Source organism: Hypanus sabinus, chromosome 13 (genome assembly GCF_030144855.1).
Source record: "Hypanus sabinus isolate sHypSab1 chromosome 13, sHypSab1.hap1, whole genome shotgun sequence".
NCBI classification, from domain to species: Eukaryota; Metazoa; Chordata; class Chondrichthyes; order Myliobatiformes; family Dasyatidae; genus Hypanus; species Hypanus sabinus.
The window spans coordinates 40,153,358-40,173,351 of NC_082718.1; the positions used below are offsets into that span (position 1 = coordinate 40,153,358).

The 19,994-nt window shown below is 41.7% G+C and overlaps 1 protein-coding gene across 4 annotated transcripts in view; it reads right to left on the minus strand.

Moving 5' to 3' along the window:
• Positions 1–1,192: 1,192 nt before the first annotated feature.
• The window catches only part of gramd4a (GRAM domain containing 4a), a 169,251-nt gene continuing 150,449 nt past the window's right edge, over positions 1,193–19,994 (minus strand). For all 4 annotated transcript variants that reach the window (XM_059987465.1, XM_059987467.1, XM_059987466.1 and 1 more), the window contains 4 exons: positions 19,681–19,774; positions 15,635–15,719; positions 5,646–5,714; positions 1,193–4,104 (listed from right to left, as the gene is read on the minus strand). In XM_059987465.1, coding sequence (XP_059843448.1) covers positions 4,003–4,104; positions 5,646–5,714; positions 15,635–15,719; positions 19,681–19,774 — 350 coding nt within the window. In that variant the 3' untranslated portion in view covers positions 1,193–4,002. The remainder of the gene's footprint in view (positions 4,105–5,645; positions 5,715–15,634; positions 15,720–19,680; positions 19,775–19,994) is intronic.

The following is a 19,994-nucleotide window of genomic DNA, read 5'->3' on the forward strand; positions in this document are numbered from 1 at the left end:
GGGATTCAATTCCTGCCATTGTCTGTAAGGAGTTTGTACATTCTCCTCATGCATTTCCTCTGGATGCTCCAGTTTGTAGCCTATGGGTGTCCGTAAGATATAGAAGCAGAATGAGGTAATTTGGCCCATTGAGACTGCTCCACCATTTCATCTTGGCTGATCCATTTCTCTCAGCTCCATTTTCCTGCCTTCCCATATCCCTTCATGACCTGGTCTAATCAAGAATCTAGCAAACTCTGCCATAAACGTATCTAATGATTTGGCCTCCACAGCTCCCTGTGGCAATGAATTCCACAGATTTCCTCTGGGTGCTCTTGCTTCCTCCCACATTCCAAAGGAATACGGTTAGGACTAGTGAGTTGTTATGCCAGCTTGGCATTGGAAGCGTGGCAACATCTGCAGGCTGTTCACCATAATCCTCACTGATTTGATTTGACACAAATGACCCATTTCACTGTATATGTGACAAATAAAACAAATCTCTATCTTTAGACATGATGTATTAGTTGTGCTCTGACCAGAACACCATTTCCATGACTTCTAAAATTAAATTACTCTGTCTATATTGGTTTTGTTGATTGCTGCTCTCTAAATGGTGGGTTTATTTTAAGCACACAGCCTAATGAAACTCACCCTTGGCTATTGCCAAATCATTTATGGAGTAAACGTTAGTTAATTCCAAATTTTAAGGCAAGTTTGGATAGGTACATGAATGGTACAGGTATGGAGAGCTATGGTCTAGGTGCAGGTCGACGGGAGTAGGCAGTTTAAGTGGTTTGGCACAGACTAGATAGGCCAAATGGCCCATTTCTGTGTTCTACTTTTCTGAGACTCTAAGTGAAACTGCTGTGAAGTATTCATTTTAAAGGAAAAAATGACATGACTCAAAGCTGTTCACAACAAAATACTAGAGAGTAAAACATGTGAGAAACTTTTCCAGTCAACACTGCTTCATTAACATCTGTTGTGTGCAATGAAAGAACTGGAGAATGTTCCATCAAATGGAAATGGAATGGCACAATTACCAGGTGATCACATTACTGCTCACCTAGTGCCTACAGCGTAACTGCAACTTCAATGCGTACATGAAGGTTTTGGCATCAGAACAACTTTAGAGAACTTTCCAATAGCTATAACAGATGGCAGCTAAAAAGCATACATTATAAAACCATAAACCCAGAGTTTTTACAGAACCATTTATTTCAAATAAAAATCTGTGCGACTTTTTACAAGACTTTTTTTTATCCATTTTAGAATAAACATGATCCAAAGCTTGCAGATTTTACAGGATTAAGATACACTTCTTGGATCCATTTGTATTTTCTGCATTTACACAAAAGTTTTACATGATACCAAAAACAATTATGCACAACTTTCAATATGTAAACAATCAACGTATCTAATATACATTAAGAATGGCAACTGCTTTTCTGTGATTGGGGTTATTAAGAAAATAAATTGCATTAATTGAAAACTACTAGTTAATGGCTTTTTTTACAACTTGTTTACATTATTTTAAATTAACTGCTAGTATGTATCCCACATGGAATCCAAAACTAGCAAATATACTTCTTATACAGAACTGAAAAATTAACCCTCAGTAAACATTCCCACATTAATTGTAAACTAAGGGGAACTTGGCAAATGTTTGTACCAGGAAACTATATAGAACAAATCCACTACTATTCATATTCCAGAGTTTGCAGCATTAATAATGTTCAATTAAAAGTTTTAAGGAACTAAAATCTTGAATAAACCCAAGATAAAGTGAAAACTATTCTACATGGTCTTGCATCTTTACGCACTCAGTATAAATTCTATGTTGTTGTTCCTTTCTGCGCCTTGTGGCGCACTGGGCAGCAACCTTGCTGTTTATTTGGTAATTTTGTCTGGTTTTTTACGAGGCTAAGTTGCTAGCTCAACACTCAACTCAGCAAGGATGGAAAGCATTATGAGGAGCCAGCCAGATTTGAACCCAGGAACACTCGCCTTGAAGTATGGTGCAGTTGCCACAAGCCACTGGCCGGCTTATAAATTCTGTGAACACGCGTAAAAATAAAACAGGTCATGAAGTCTTAAGCATTGGTAAGTCAGTACTGCAGTTTTTTTTTCTGAAGGCTACATCAAATAGAGGTTTGATGAATCGTATTTCAGTTACATTCCAATTCTAAGTGTATGCTATTGTATTAAGCAAGTGTGGGCAATGGCATAGAGCTGTTACTGTATCTGATCTATGAGATGATGGGAAGAACTTGCTACATACAAGAGAGAAATGGGATTCTCTGCTGCAGCTTGATTAGTACAGACATCTGCCAAGAAAGATTACAAACAGCAGTGCAGATAAAACCTCATTCTGAACTGAAGCAAAAAATGAATTAGAAAGGAATTGGATAAAAATCCACAAAGCCAATGTACAGTATCTTTGACCCATATCACTGAGAAACAGAATGTGGGTTCATGTCGGTGCCTTCTATCAGCAAGTTTTCAAGCAGTTCTCTATGTCAACACTGAATAACGGCAGGTTTCTTTGCTGATGGAGAAAAAGAATATCAGACAGTATTAATGGATACCAGTTTCATTCATGTCCTTAAGAGCATATCTTGAAGATTTGAGTCGGCAATTTAAACAAAGGGTCAGGACATAACATTAATAATTTATATATTTATTTTTAAATTTATTTAGAGATATAGGCAGAATGTGCCCATCAGCCTCTGATTTAACAGTCAACTAATCACGGGACAATTAACCTACTAACCAGTACGTCTTTGGATTGTGGGAGGAAATTGGAGGACCCAGAGAAAACTCGCACATTCCACGGGGAGAACATGCAAACTCCTTACAGATGATATCAGAATTGGACTCCAAACTCCAATGCCTTGAGCTGTTATAGCATTGTGCTAACCACTACGCTACTTTGGTGCCCAGAATTTAATAAATACAGCTGCTTTCTGAAGAGATGGTCTTCCACTTCCATAGAATTAGTCTGTTTTAACTTGTTAAACTTGGAAAACTAACTCAAGGAAAATCTTGGTCATGGACTAGTCTTTTTGGAAGAAGCCAGCAAGCAGAGTATGGTAGGATATGACATAAGAAGTAACAAACAATTTCTACTCATTGGAAGAATTGTTCAAAACACTCATTTTTCGTATATCTGTATGGCAAAAATGGAAAAACAGTAAAAGGAGTGACAGGGAAACTTTCAAACCCCAAAAAATTATCTGAGCAAGTTGTTAACTCCAAGTTGCAACAAAAGTAATATTATTAAAAGAATTAGAACTTGCTTCCATAATTACACTGAATGAGATTACTTCTGCAGTTGTTTGTGATATAATGTTGAAATGATTGTATCTATATCATGCAACTATTTAACCAATTATAACTTACACTAAGTTCTGAATAATTATTTAATATTTATACTGTCCAGACTCCACAATCAGGGCGTAATCTAATTACTTACTTTGGTTATTTGCCAATCTAATAAAAAAAAGGACATGATTTGATGCATTAGTTCTGATTCTCCAGAATTTCTAACTTGCTGCATCTTTCTGCTTAACCTTAGTTTACCAAAATTCTTTTGAAAAGATAATCACTTCAAACAATACTCCTTATCTGAAATGGACACTGAGAAGTATACAACCTTGGCATTCAGATTTTGTACATTTTACTTCAAAAGTTATCTTACATTATTTCTTTATTTTAATTAGAAACACTCAATTTTATCCTACTCCAATTTAGTATAACATTTAAAATGTGTGTAAACAAATGCCAAAAGTGCTTACTGTGCAGGGTACTATGATAGTAACAGCACTTTTGTGTAAAACTCTCACCAAAATGTAAAATAACTAAACAGCAAGTTAAAAAATATATAGATTATAAACCATCTATTCCAATTAGATACAAAATCCATCGCAAATATCATCAAACAGATAACAGAGGTTCTTGTCCAATTTCTCATTTCAACAATATTATACAGGCAAGTTATTCCTCATTGAAAGCATGTGGCTAGGACTCATTACTGGATACGCTGGATGTTATTTTGGTATATTGAGAGTTTATTGCTTCAAAGGCTTCATCTCTGTGTAGCATAGCACCAAATACCAGTGGCTAAAGGAAGGAAAGCAAAACAAAAAGGTTTTAAAGAAGAATTGTTTCCAAGTTAAGTTAAAGTATAACAAGCACAGTGGACAAAAATTTTTATTTTATTTCACTCTAACACATTTATGCATAATCACAAACAATTAATGACCCAGGAAGCCACTCAATCTGTTGTGCCTATGCAGACTGGAGATACCCAATCTAACCGCATTTTCCATCACTGACACCGTTAACCCTGCACAGCTCTGCTCTTGAAGTGCACAACCAAATGCTATTTAAATATGATGAGGGTTTCTGCCTCTGCCACCTTTTTAGGCAATGTTCGATATCACTATCACCCTTTGGGTGAAAGGTTTCCCTTTATTTCTCCTTTAATGCCATTACTTTAAAACCATGGCCAGTGGGGTTTGATTTTCAGCTATGGGAAATGGGTCCTTCCTTGTTCTCGAGTCAAAACACCTCAATTTTAAACACCTCAAATAAGCCTCTTCACGAACTACTTCGTTCCAGAGAAAGCAACTGCAGCCTTTCCAATACTTCACCATAACCAAAACATGCCAATACTGGCAATATCCTTGTAAGTGCTCTCTGGTGTAATTACATATCTTCTGCAATGAAGTGACCAGAAATGTATTCAGACGAAGTGTTGTATAAACATCACTTCTCTTCTAATACAAGCAAACCTTTGGTATGCCATTCCGACTGCCTTACCAGCTTAATCAGGGGACCCTTTCATCGAGCACCTCTACTCCACCCACCGAAAGCAGGACTTCCCGGTGGCCAAACATTTTAATTCTGATTCCAATTCCTGTTCCAACATGTTGGTCCATGGCCTCCTCTTATGCCGAGGCCACCCTTAGTGTAGAACAACAACACCTTACATTCCATCTGGCTATCTTCCAAACTGATGGCATGAATATTGGTTTCTCCTTCTAGTAATAGAACTTCCCTTGCCGTGCCCTCTTCTTCTATTCCACACTCTGGCCTCTTACCTCTTCTCACTTGCCTATCACTTCTCCCCAGGTCCCCTCCTTCCCTTTCTACCATGGTCTACTCTCCTCTCCTATCAGATTCCTTCCTCTCCAGCCCTTTATCTTTACTACCCACTTGGCTTCACCCATCTCCTTCTAGCCATCCTCCTTCCTCTCAACCCCACCTTTTTATTCTGGTGTCTTCCCCCTTCCTTTCCAGTCTCAGCTCAAAACATCAACTGTTTATTTATTTCCATAGATGCTGCCTGGCCTGCTGAGTGCCTCCAACATTTTGTGTGCAATACATCCTAAACTCCCTCTGTTCTACCACTCCTGTCGGGAGTGCAGTAATGTACAACATTATTTAACTATGTTGTTAATAACTGCTTAAGCCATATAAGCTTAATCATATAAAACTGAGGGATAATACTTTCAGTAATCTACTGGTTGGCAGTATCTGAAAAGGGTTTTAGATGCATTACTGGCACAAAAGTCTCCCATGGAATGGAATGTTTGTATATTATTTAAAAGTGTAAGTATGTGAAACAACAAAACGTCAAAAGAAAGGAAATTACTCACCTTTTGGGTATATGGAGTAGTTATTGAAATACCCATTCCAGATCCAGGCAAAACTGACAGAACTTTGTACTAGGGAAGTAAAACAAAACAATGAGAGAGGTGAAAAAAGTAAGAAAATAATGCATACTTAGTGATGAGACTGCAGTTTGAGTAATTCTCAGATAAATAAAAATAACTTGACTATTGGTTGGAAATGCCAAGAGTTTCATATCCTACTACCAGTGGAGTTTGATTTCACTTACATTGCCCAACTAAGGAATCTGCTCTCAGATTCTGCACTGGTTTGTGAATGTCTGATTTCAATGGGAAAAACAAGGCTAAGGGAAAAGAAGTCAAGGAAATGCTACCTTTCTCCTTAAACATTATCTGCGCATTGCTTAACCCCTTTGATCACTTAAAAGTGCTACTTGCTGAATATTTTTTCCCCAAACAAAATTTTCTCACTCTTTGAGCCAGATCTTATCAGTGTGGGCCTGACATTCACAGATGCCTCACCTAACTAATGTAAAGGGTCTAACTTGATTGCCTGAAACATTCTAACAACCAGATTTGAGTAGGGATAGGAATGACAAAGCGACACTGTAGAAACCCTGTCCATTAATTACTTCTGAAGGCGCTGGGAAATGCAAGCAAAATCAAGATACTGTAGCGGTGTGCTACACGCAGCGCTAAAATTACAACACGGAGTCGGTAAGTGCAGTCGCAGGAAAAAACTTTATTCGAAATCTTCAGCCTCACTTTTGGAGCCCCGTGGCGCAGAGGCTCCAAAGCTCTGTGCTCGCAAACCCCCGTAGGCTATCTAATTGTGAGCCGGTTCGGATGTGCCAGGAAATGGGTCGCCACATAACCCCCCCCCCCCCCCCAGAACCGGTGATACACCCCCCAATGTCCACAGTCTGGGCCAGAACCTGCTTGGGAGGTCGGCCTCTGCGCCGAGGTGCCGGAAACTCGGCCGGTTGTGCCAGGTCCACATGGGCCGGTTTGAGGCGGTCCACCGTGAAAACCTCCTCTTTCCCCCCAACGTCCAGCACGAACGTGGACCCGTTGTTCCGGAGCACCATAAACGGCCCCTCATATGGCCGCTGCAGCGGTGGCCGATGCCCGCCCCTTCGTACAAACACAAACTTACAGTTCTGCAGGTCTTTGGGTACGCAGGTCAGGTTCCGCCCGTGCTGTGAAGTGGGTATGGGGGCCAGGTTACCGAGCTTCTCGCGTAGTCTGCCCAGGACTGCCGCGGGATCTTCCTCTTGCCCCCGTGGGGCTGGTAGGAACTCCCCAGGGACGACCAGGGGCACGCCGTATACCAACTCGGCCGACGAGGCGTGCAGGTCGTCCTTGGGCGCTGTGCGGATGCCGAGTAGGACTCAGGGAAGCTCATCCGCCCAGTTGGCTCCTCGCAGGCGGGCCATGAGGGCCGACTTCAGGTGACGGTGGAAACGCTCCACTAGCCCGTTCGACTGTGGGTGGTAGGCAGTTGTGTGGTGCAGCTGAGTCCCCAAAAGGCTGGCCATAGCTGACCACAGGCTGGAGGTGAACTGGGCGCCTCTGTCGGAGGTAATGTGGGCCGGTACACCAAAGCGAGATATCCAGGTGGTGATCAGGGCCCGGGCGCAAGATTCGGAGGTGGTGTCGGTGAGCGGGACCGCCTCTGGCCATCTTGTGAACCGGTCCACGATAGTCAGGAGGTGCCGCGCTCCGTGCGACACTGGCAGGGGGCCCACGATATCCACATGAATGTGGTCGAAACGCCGGTGGGCGGGATGGAACTGCTGCGGTGGGGCTTTGGTGTGCCGCTGCACCTTGGCCGTCTGGCAGTGCATGCACGTTTTGGCCCATTCACTGACCTGCTTGCGGAGTCCGTGCCAAACGAACCTGCTGGAGGGATGCACCAAGTTATGAATGGAGTCGAAAACACGGCGCCGCCAGGCTGTCGGGACGACGGGACGGGGCTGGCCGGTGGCGACGTCACAGAGTAGGGTCCTCTCACCCGGGCCTACGGGGAGGTCCTGGAGCTGCAAACCGGAGACTGCGGTTCTGTAACTCGGAATCTCCTCATCCGCCTGCTGCGCCTCTGCCAGTGCCTCAAAGTCTACCCCTTGGGAAAGGGCATGAACGGTAGGGCGAGAGAGCACATCCGCAAAGACATTGTCCTTATCCGAGACGTGCCGGACATCTGTCATGTATTCAGAGATGTAGGACAGGTGGCGTTGCTGGCGGGACGACCAGGGGTCGGACGCTTTCGTAAACGCAAAGGTAAGCGGTTTGTGGTCCGTGAACGCGGTGAAGGGCCGACCTTCTAGGAAGTACCTGAAATGCCGGATTGCCAGGTAGAGCGCCAACAGTTCCCGGTCGAAAGCACTGTACTTGAGCTCGGGTGGCTGCAGGTGTTTGCTGAAAAACGCCAGGGGTTGCCAGCGACCTGCGATGAGTTGCTCCAGCACCCCACCGACTGCCGTGTTAGATGCGTCCACTGTGAGGGCGGTAGGGGCGTCCATTCTGGGATGTACTAGCATTGCGGCATTCGCCAAAGCTTCCTTCGTTTGAACGAAAGCGGCGGCGGACTCTTCGTCCCAGGTAATGTCCTTGCTCAGACCTGACATCAGGGCGAACAGGGGGCGCATGATCCGGGCAGCTGAAGGGAGGAAGCAGTGGTAGAAATTGACCATACCTACGAATTCCTGAAGGCCTTTGATCGTGGTGGGTCGGGGGAAGTGGCGGACTGCATCTACCTTAGCGGGCAGAGGGGTTGCCCCGTCTTTAGTAATCCTGTGGCCCAGGAAGTCAATGGTATCGAGTCCGAACTAGCATTTGGCGGGGTTGATTGTAAGACCGTACTCACTCAGTCGGGCGCAGAGTTGACGGAGGTGGGAAAGATGCTCCTGACGACTGCTGCTGGCTATGGGGATGTTGTCCAAATAGATGAACGCGAAGTCCAGGTCCCGTCCCACCGCGTCCAATTTCACGATGGAGGTCTGTCGCCCAAGCCATCCAGGTGCAGTAAACGGGCAGCCCGCTCGCGCCGTGAGAGTCCGAAAGACCTGAGGAGCAGGGCTTTGAATTCCGTGTACCTGCCGTCTGCCGGGGGCGACTGTACGAACTCCGCGACCTGGGCCGCTGTGTCCTGGTCGAGGGAGCTCACCATGTAGTAGTAGCGGGTGTCTTCTGAGGTGATCTGGCGAACGTGGAATTGGGCTTCGGCTTGCTGGAACCATAGGTCCGGGCGCTGTGTCCAGAAACCCGGCAGTTTCAACGAAACCGCATGAACAGAGGCGGCGTCGGTCATTTCTGGTCCAAAAATCGTTTGGACCGTCGGGGTCACCAATTGTAGCGGTGTGCTACACGCAGCGCTAAAATTACGACACGGAGTCGGTAACTGCAGTCGCAGGAAAAAACTTTATTCAAAATCCTCAGCCTCACTTTTAAGCCTCCCTCAACCTGCCCCCCGTGGCGCAGAGGCTCCAAAGCTCTGTGCTCGCAAACCCCCGTAGGCTATCTAATTGTGAGCCGGTTCGGATGTGCCAGGAAATGGGTCGCCACAATACACTGGGGACCCCAGGCATTTCCAAACAAATTTATAATTTAAAATAGATGAAGTTCTTAAAAATTATGATTCTTGGATATTGTCTAAAAACGCAATGTAACAACAGATACCAAGGCAAAGAGTTGTTATTTAATAATGGGAAACTTCATTATCCCTAATATAGACCAGATCTCATAATTATAATAAGTTTAGACTGGTAGAATTTGTTAGGTACATCCAAGAGGATTTCTTGAACCAATATGTATATTGTCCGACAAGAAAAGATGCCACACCGGTGTTGAGTACAAGCTCCAGCCAGGTGACTGATTATTCAGCAAAAGAACTGTAAGTGATCACAATACCTGAAGTTTTAAGATAGCTATAGATAAGGATTGGGTGGCAGAGTGGAAATACATCTCTACTAAAGGGAGGTGTAAGGCGCTCCCTCCCTCTGCAGGCCTGGAGGTCATCCTTGGGCAAGTTGTAGCACCTGTTTTGCACCCCCCCACCCCGATCATGATCACGTGCAGCTATGAGAGCAGGTGGTCACAAGTCCCGTAAAGACACTGCCCAGAAGAAGGCAATGGCAAACCACTTCTGTAGAAAAATTTGCCAAGAATGATCATGCTCATGAAAAGACCAAGATCAGCCACTTCATCCAACATGGCACATAACAAACAAACAAACAAACAGATAAGGATGTGTATGGAGCTTGCGGAGAATATTAAATAGGAACAGGATAAATTACAAGAGTCATTAGGCAGGAACTAGGGAGGGTTAATGGGGAAAATCTGTTTTTGGGCAAGTCTACATCTGACACATGCAGGGTGTTGAAAGAGCATTTGCACTGAATACAGCACAGGTATATTCCAGATAGAAGGAAGGATGGCAAGATAAGAGGACCTTGGATGTTAAGAGAGTTGGTAAATTTAGCCAAGGAAGAAATAGAAGCGCATACCCGGCTTAAGAAGCTGAAATCAAAAAGAACCTTGAGGATTATAGAGAGAAGAAGAACTGAAGAAGGAATGAGAGCCATGATGGACCAATAGGACCAATAAAAGATCTTGAAAAATAGGATTAAAGAGAAACCCAAAGTCAAGTCAAGCTTATTGTCATTTAACGATGTACACGAATACCACCATACAAGATGCTTCTCCAAGCCAGGGTGTAAAGCAAAGCAAATTAAATATCGTAGGGTAGAGTACAAATTATCCGATGGCACTTTGAATGCAAAGCGGCAGGGAGTGCAGAAGCTAATGGCCTGAGGGAAGAAGCCGTTACCCATCCCGATCGTTCTTGTCTTTACGCAGCAGTCTCCTGCCTGACGGTAGAAAGTGAATGCTGGATGGCATCCTCTATACATTTATCAAGAGCAAGAGGATAACAAAGGAAGGGGTTGGATCTCTCAAGGAAAAAGGAGGGAACACATGCTTGGGAGTGGAGGATGTGAGGTAGTGAGGTAAAGGAATAATGGGATAGTGTTCATTAACAATTCAGGGATCTTATCTTCTAGGGGAAGGATGTGTAGCAAAGGGAGATTGGTGTAGAGAGGGGGTCGGCAACCCGCGGCTCCGGAGCCACATGCGGCTCTTTTACCTCTGTGCTGCGGCTCCCTGTTGCTTTGGGAAATAATTGGTCTTTTGCAGCATCCGCGCCCATGGGGGCCAGGTTGAGGGAGGCTTAAAAGCAAGGCTGTTTAGTTCGAATAAAGTTATTCGACTGCAGTTTACTGACTGCGTGAGCACACCGCTACAACGTGTTTTTATCGCTATTAATATACGTCACCACTGCCAATACCTGACACCCGTCAGTGCGCGATTTCTTTAATTTTTCGATCCAAGGTAGGCCAACTATGGAGAATTCTAAAAAAAGAAAAGTGACTGAAGAAAACAGAACGTTTAATGATACGTGGACAGATTCATTTGCTTTCACTGTTGACGAGACTGGTTTAGCGGTATGCTTAATATGCAATGAGAAACTAGTAAACAACAAAAAGTCAAATGTTGCAAAGCATTTCTAGAATAAACACGCAGCCTTTGCTCAAAAATATCCGGATGGAGATGAGAGAAAAAAAGCCATTTCGGAACTGATGCGGAAGGTTGATGAGCAAAAATCATTTCAAGCAATGGATGAAGTCCGGAAAACCAACAACATACGCTAGTTATATTGCCGCTCAGGAAATAGTCAGGCACGGGAAGCAGTTTACAGATGGTGAATATATAAAAGAATCTTTCATTAAGATTTCAGAACATCTATTCACGGACTTTAAAAACAAGAGTGAAATTGTGCAGAAAATCAGGGATATGCCCCTCTCTGCAAAGACTGTCAAAGACAGAACCATAAAAATGGCAGAAGACATCACAAGACAGCAAATTAAAGACATCAATTCAGCTGTGGCCTACTCGATTGCCTGTGACGAGTCTAAAGACAAAGGTGATATTGAACAAATAGCGTTGTTCTGCCGGTATGTAAACTCTGCCGGGCCACAGGAAGAACTGATTGAGTTGATACCTCTAAAAGACCAAACACGGGGGGAGGACATCTGTGAGGCTGTCTTGAATTGTTTAAGAGCCAAAGGAATAAAGACTACCCACCTGGTGTCAGTAGCTACTGATGGGGCACCAAATATGACGGGAACGCACAAGGGAATTGTGGCTTTACTGCAGAAGTCGCTGGACAGAAAGCTGCTGATTTTTCACTGCATCTTGCACCAAGAGGCACTGTGCGCTCAAACATTTCCTCCGGAATGCACAGAAGTAATGGATGTTGTCATTCAGATTGTCAATAAAATAATGGCAAAAAGTTTAAATCACCGTCAATTCCGTTTGTTACTGGACGAGCTGGAAAGCGCATATTCTGATCTCCTGCTGCACAACAAAGTCCGGTGGCTGTCCAGAGGGGAGGTGCTGAAACGCTTTGTCGCGTGTCTGGAAGAAGTGAAAACTTTCCTGGGCAGCAAAGGGCTGGAAAAGCTACACTTCATGGTAGACATGACAGCGCACCTGAACACGCTGAACACAGCTCTTCAGGGGAAAGGACGTACAGCCCTACACATGTTGGAGGAGTTTTGGCATTCGAGCGCAAGTTGACAGTGCTTGCCAGAGATTGACAGAAAGGCACTTTGTCTCACTTCCCCAATTTGAGAGAGTTCAAACAAGGTCACGACATGATAAGTTCGGAGTATTTACATTCTGCAATCATCGCAATGCAAACATCGTTTGGGAAACGCTTCTGTGAGTTCAGAGAGGAAAAAAACACATTATCCTTCCCGGTCACTCCCCCAAGCATTGATTCATCTCTACTGAATACGACTGCATTGGCAGGTGTGAGTAAACCTGATCTTGAGATGGAACTGGTCGAAATAGCCGACAAAGACATATGGGTGTCCAAGTTTAGACGCTTGGCAGCAGACCTTGAAGATGTTGCCCGTCAGAAGGCCGTTCTTGCTCAGAATCACAAATGGAGTGATATTGAAAACCTCCCTAAACCGGACAAACTTGTGTTCGAAACATGGAATGCTATCCCCGACATTTATGTAAACATTAAAAAGTATGCGCTTGGAGTCCTGTCGATCTTTGGATCCACATATGTATGTGAGCAGGTGTTCTCCAACATGAACTTTATTAAAAACAAACATCGTGCACGCCTCACAGATGACAGCTTGCAATCCTGTGTAAAGATGAAGGTGATGTCATACAGCCCTGATGTGCAGATGCTGTGCGCTGAGGTCCAGGAGCAGAAATCCCATTAACCAAGTATGATACATATTTTAATTGCCTATTATTTTAGGAATATTCATATTTTTTCATTGTTCAGTGAATTTCACCGCGTGAAATTTTTCAGGTTGACAGCTGGCTGACGTTATTTTTGGTTTGCTGCTGGCGGAAAATTTAAGTTCAGCGTTTTTCATAAATACAAGAAGAACTCAAATAGACATTGAGTATTTTACTTCAAAGTAACCTTCAACCCAACGTCTTTTTTTCGGAGTTCAAAATGTTTTTGTTGCATGCAGAAATGTAATTTCGTTTTCTCTGCAGGAGTTCATCAATTTCATAAATGCAACACGTTATAGTTTGTTTATACATAGCATAAAGGCAAAAAAACCGTTGTATGCAGTGTTATTTCATTTTAAATGTCAAACGGGTTTTGCGGCTCCCAGTGTTTTCTTTTCTGTGGGAAACGGGTCCAAGTGGCTCTTTCAGTGGTAAAGATTGCTGACCCCTGGTGTAGAGCATGCTAATATGATAAAAGATAAAAGAGGAGGTAGAGTTGCGTCTCTTAAAGAACATCAAGTTCCCAGGACCTGATGGGATATACCCAGGTTATTGTGAGTGTTTGCTGGGGCCTTGACCAATATCCAGAGAACTGGTGAGTAGCTAATGTTGATCCTTTATTCGATGATGGAATAAAGGGATAATCCTGGAATCTAGAGACTGGTGACTCTCACGTCAGTGATAAGGAAATTATTGGAGAGGATTCTTCATTAACGTATATTTTTCAAGTGCTTTTAGTTAGGGACAGTCAGCATGGCTTTGTTCAGGACAAATCATGTCCTACTAATGCGATTGAGCATTTTGAGGAGATGATTAAGATGAATGACGAAGATAAAGCTGTGGATGGTGTCTACATGGATTTTACTAAAGCATTTGACAAGGACTCTCATGAGAGGTTCATCCAGAAGATTAAGATGCATGGGATCCATAGTGAGTTGGCTGTTTAGGTTCTGAGTTAGCTTTTCCATAGAAGACAGAGGATAGTGGTGAATGTGACCTGGTCTGACTGGAGATTTGTGACCAGTGGTGTTAAACAGGAATCTGCAATAGGACGTCTGTTGTTTGTGGTATATTTAAATGACTTGCATGAAAACATAGATAGGTGGGTTGGTAATTTTGCAAACAATACGAAGATTGGTGTTGTTGAGGAGAGAATAGAAGACTGCCAAAGGATGCAACAGGATATAGGTCAATTGCAGATGTGGACAGGGAATGGCAGATGGAGTTTAATCTGGCCAAATGTAAAGTGCTGCACTTTGAAAGGTCAAATGTAAATGTACAGTATACTGTTTATGAGCAAGACACTTAGCAATGTTGTGGTGCAAAGGTACTGGGGTCTAAATCCATAGCTCTTGAAAGTGGCTACAATTATTGATAGGCTGGTAAAGGCAGCACATGACATTTTTGCCATTATTAGCCAAGGAGTTGAGTTCTAGAGTTAGGATGTTATGGTGCAGCTTAATAATCTATTTATTAATTTATTGAGATATGGCACTAAGTAGGCCCCTCAAGCCGTACCACCCAACAATCCTCGCCCAATCACAGGACAACTTACAATGACCAATTAACCTATCAGGTACGTCTTTGGACTGTGAGAGGAAACTGGAGGAAACCCACACAGGCAGCAGCAGGAATAAACTTTAGTTAGACTGCATCCAGGTCTGGTCATCTCATTACAGGAAGGACATCAAGGCCTTGGAGTGGGGGCAAAAGAGACTTACCAGGCTGCTGCCAGGATAAGAGGGCATGTGCCACAAGGAAAGGTTAGACAAATTTGTACTGCTTTCTCAGGCTTATAGAGGTTTATAAGATTATGACAGGCATAAATATAGACAGCGAATATCTTCATCCCTGGGTTGAAATGCCTTATACCCAGACAGCATGCATTAAGGAGACCGGGGTTATATTCAAAAGAGATGTTACATTCAAAGGGCAAGTTATTTACTGTGCAGAGTGGCAAGTGCCTAGAATGCACTGCCAATGGTGATGGTGGAGACAAAACCGAGGCTCTTAGATAGTCGCATTAATGTGTAGGAAATTGAAGGATGTGGACGTTGTGCAGGCAAAAGTGATTAGCTTGGTTTGTCATTCGATCACTAACTTAATTAGTTTGGCACAACACAGTGGGCCTAAGGACCTGATCCTGTGCTGTGCAGTTTTATGTTCTCATATAAGAGCATACTGTCTTGTCATCTGGGGATCTCATGAATTTCTCAAACCCTGGAATAACATACAGCCCTCAAATCTGTCATATTCTCACTATATAGTATTGTTCAAGCAGATAATTGAATGAAAACATATCATGGTTTTAGCTGAAGTAGTTTTATGTGGGAGATTTAAAATGAGTGCAAACTGAACGCAGCTCTCATTAAAATGAAATCACTTACATTAATGCTGAAATGTGTAAGCACATAATGATTCAAAAATTTTAAGGGAATTATCACCACCACTCTTCATAACAGAAACCCGATGGATGAAAATATTATTAAGGTCATTCTTATTTAGACTCAAGAAAAATGATGAATTTTAAGTATTAGTAGAAAAGTTACAATGTAAAATATCTAGTTGCACCTCATGTTAGCCTTGGCAAATTATACATACAAAAATTCAAACAGAAAAAAACTGAGGATCATTCTTAACCACAAAATCTACAACAAACAAATAAGCCAAAATTCAAAATAAAAACTCAGACATACCTTTTGTATTTCTGTAACATCTTTTAATTTTATTATCTTATTTTTCTTGGATGAGCCAGACTTGGAACTTTCAAAGCACAAATAACTGGACAGAAAGAAACAAGTTGTAAAGTGTTTGATAGGGAATCTTAATTGATTAAAATAATTTAATCATTTAAAATAATTTAAATAAACTCAGACCTTAATTGATGATTTTGCATAACTATGGCTGTCACACCCAGTTTACTTTGTATTTACCAACATTCAAAGAAGGTATTATCAATGTAATAAAAAAAATTGAAATGTTCATATATGAAGAATTTTTTTTTATGGATCTAGTGGATTTTCTATCAGAATAACCATTTAGAATCACAGGAAGATTATGAGACCATGGGCTATACTGTCTCCATCTAAGATCAATCCAATATGTCACTCCTCTGCTCTCTCCCAAAAGCCCTGCAAATTAGTTTCCTTCAGATATATTTCCATTTCCTTCTACTCGGTTTATATTTCTTATAATGAGAAATACCTCTACTACATCTCCATGCAATCTCATCTGTTCCAAAAACAACCTAATTTCTCCAGTTTTTCAAAGCAACTTAAGTCTCTCATCCTAAGAATTATTTTGGTAATTCTCTTCTGTGCCTTCTCTAAAGACTTCACAACTTTCTGAGTATGCTACCCAGAAGTGGACCCAAATTGTGGCTAACCAGTGTTTTATGATCTTAACCAAGTTCCTTTAATGTCAACTGAAACCAAAAATTTGAACTGATCTTCACTGAGCATGCCAAATTACAAAGTAATTTTGTTGTAAGTTTTGATTCTTAAAATAAATATATCATAATGATATCATTGGCCATTGTCTCATCATAAGATAATCAACAACTGTTTATTGTTTTCTTTCACAAGTTCGAAACAAGTCAATGGTTCTGTGGAATATTACAGTACTTGAATCACTCTGGTGTGCATCGATCTTTTGATACTACGCTATCCATCTGTCTGCCATTCATCACAATTAATAAGCCTTCCACATACAGGTACATATTTGCTGGCCACTCTCATAACTATTTGGTGCTATTTGCATGCTGCTAGGTAGCGAGTTACAGGATTCAAGCCAAAAATGTCATATCTGTGACGTGTTTCCAAGTCATGATAGTGTGTGGTCTAGAGGCAAAATCTGCAGTTGGTGTGGGTCCTATGCTTATGCTGGCCTTAGCCTTTTACAGCTCAAGGGGTCAGGATGTGATTTGAGTAGCAGATTAAAAAAAATTGCTGTGCAGCCACTATGTACTGGGGAGTCAAGGACTGAGTATTTGAGGCATAGTAAGGTTATTAATCATGCAGGATATATCCCTTACAAATGGAAATTTCTTGTCCAATTTCTGACTAGTACCAATCCACTAGTACTAGTGGAAAACAATTGTGGCATATATTCCTACTTTTGACATTACGTTTGAAGTGTGATCCGTGACAAAGCAGTCCCGTCGTGGAAAGTCCCACACCTACTGCCTGCAACAAAATCCTAGAGCTAAGATAACTTAAGTCTGGTAAACATACAAGTATCGATTTTCTGCTTGTCTGTATTGTATTTTGTGTTGCACATTTATTATGAGTAATTTGTCACGTGGGTTGGAGCATGGTGGAAGAGAAGAGTATAGTCACATATTCACTCTTTGTCTTTAATTCAGTTTTGTCTAGTTGAGAGTTTGAGCCAGGGAGTGGGCTGGGGGTGATTTTTATTTACTGCTATTAAGAGCATTAATTTCTCGACTGCTAGATCAATTGGTTGTACCTTCTTAGTTACACTAACTGGAACACTAATTTTGCTACATCATTAGTTTTAGTTTCATTAACTTTATCAATATAAGACTGTACATCTTTGTTGGTTTAACGATAAAGAATTGAACATACTTTTTTTGATTTGGAATTTTGATACTCCAGAAGCACAACATACAGTGTCAATTCCAGTACTCAGTCTCTGAGCAGTTTTGGTTTGTTTTCAGGTAACCACTACACCCCAAAATGTGAGGAATGATACCTACAACAGATGTGTTTTCCTGTTAATGCCACTATCAGTTTGAAGAGGCTTCCTGGTGCCACACTTGGTCAAATTGTAACACAATGCCACAGATGAAAACTCTCACCTCAAACATGGATCAGGGGAATACAAACCTTTGATCTACATTTGAGTATCTGAAAGCAGACACTATGCTTTTGGTGAATAAGTACTGTTTGATAACTGACAATTGTCACTTTGCTAAAAGCTGAGCAATAATTAGGTGGATTGGATTCACCTTGCATTTTGTGAACAGGTTGTATGCATATTCAGTAATTTTCAACATTTTAAATATATTGGAGCAGCTTGACTAGAGGAACAACCGGTTCAAGAGCACATCTTCAGTACTACAGTACATCTTGGATGGTATCCCATTGCATTTTATGTATCTAATGCCTGTCAGACATTTTTTGTGTGTAGAATGAAAAGAACAGACTGCAAATTATCTCCTGTGATGATGGAAATCTTAAGAGGAAAGTGAGATGCATCATTCATTTCTATCCAATGATGAATGCAAATACTTTGGGAAAGCCTCAAGCCCTGGTTTCACTGAGGTTGAGCATGTTCTTGGAAACCCTCTTTTTCTTTTCAAGTTGATTAATTGTCCACTACCATTCCTAACTATACTCAGTGACCACTTTATTAGCTACATGAGTGGAACCCAGAGTGGATTTCTGTTGCTGTAGCCCATCCAATTCAAGGTTTGACATGTTGTGGATTCAAAGATGCTCTTCTACCCACCACTGCTGTAATGCATAGCTATTTGAGTTACTGTCACCTTCTCATCAGCTTGAACCAGTCTGACCATTCTCCTCTGACCTCTCTCATTAACAAAGCATTTTTGCCAACAGAACTGCCACTCACTGCATGTTTCTTTGTTTATCACACCATTCTCTATAAACTCTAGAGACTGTCATGCAGGAAAATCCTAGCAGATCAGCAGTTTCCAAGATACTCAAACCACCCCTTCTGGCACCAACAACAATTCTATGGTCAAAGTCACTTAGACCAAATTTCTTCCCCCTTCTGATGTTTGGTCTGAACAACAGCTGAACTTTGTCTATGCCTGCATGTATTGGGCACCTACCATATGATTGGCTGATTAGTTGTTTGCATTAATGAGGTGAACTGGTGTGCCTAATAAAACGACCACACAGTATGCATAGATATGGCAGGTCTACGGAACACTGGTTGGTGGTATACAGCAGGGATCCCCAACCACCCAACCCCCCTCACCCCTCATGGCATAAGAAAGGTTGGGAACCCCTGATATATAGCAAAGTTATGTTTGATTTGATATACAATAATGGAATAATCTTTTGCTTATCTATTATTCCAAGTGATCAGCAGACCTTTGCTTGGCAAAGGGAAATGGTACCAAAATCCTTTATCGCGTATTGATATTGGGCTTTCAATAGCCCCTTGAAAGCTTTGAAAGTGTAAACTTGCCCTGAATCAAAGTTACCTGAGCATCAAGGGGTCAATTAAATTAATTCACTGTCAATATATGCTGCTTTTAGTGCTAATACAAAATGCCATTTTTTTTCCCAGTACATAATACTCGGATTGAAAGAATGAAAAACAAATAGGCTGGAAAGCTTTAAATCCCACATAAAAATCAATGGAGCACACATTTCTGAAATGACCTAGACCAGGAATTTGCAACCCTTTTATGCCATGGACCCATACTGTTAGCCAAGGGGTCCGTGGATCTCAGGTTGGGAACTCCTGACCTAAACAGATAGACTAACTTTAAAAACAAATACATCAAGGTGTGTGTGTGTTTTTTTTTAAAGTTTACGACTGAATAAAAACACCAAATTAAGACTGCATCTGGTTCAGACAAGCTATCATCACATATTATTTATGTCTTTTGGCAAACAAACCAATCCTTCTCATTGTAATGAAGTTTGAGACGTTTTGAGATTTTGGCCTTAATTATTAAATTGTACAACATTGAATAATTTGTTATGAATATTAAGATTCTACAGAATGTTTTAATATAACCTACTTTTCTGTTACATAGAGGAAACCATGCCGAATATAGTCAGTGGGTATCTTCTTGTCTCTATTAATTAGACAGCAACGCCATCCGTTTTCACATACTGTAGGAAAAAGAGTGGAGAGTTTTAACCATCAGTGTCCTGTTTGGTAACAAGTTACATTCTGCTAGAGATAACATTTTTGAACATTTATTTTAAGAAAATTACCAAGACAATGCAGGTCATGCATGGTGATTACAAATTTATCTCTGATAATAAAACAATTATTCTGCTTTTCATATTAGAAACAAGGGAACAGGATAATATCTTTCAGCCCATGAGC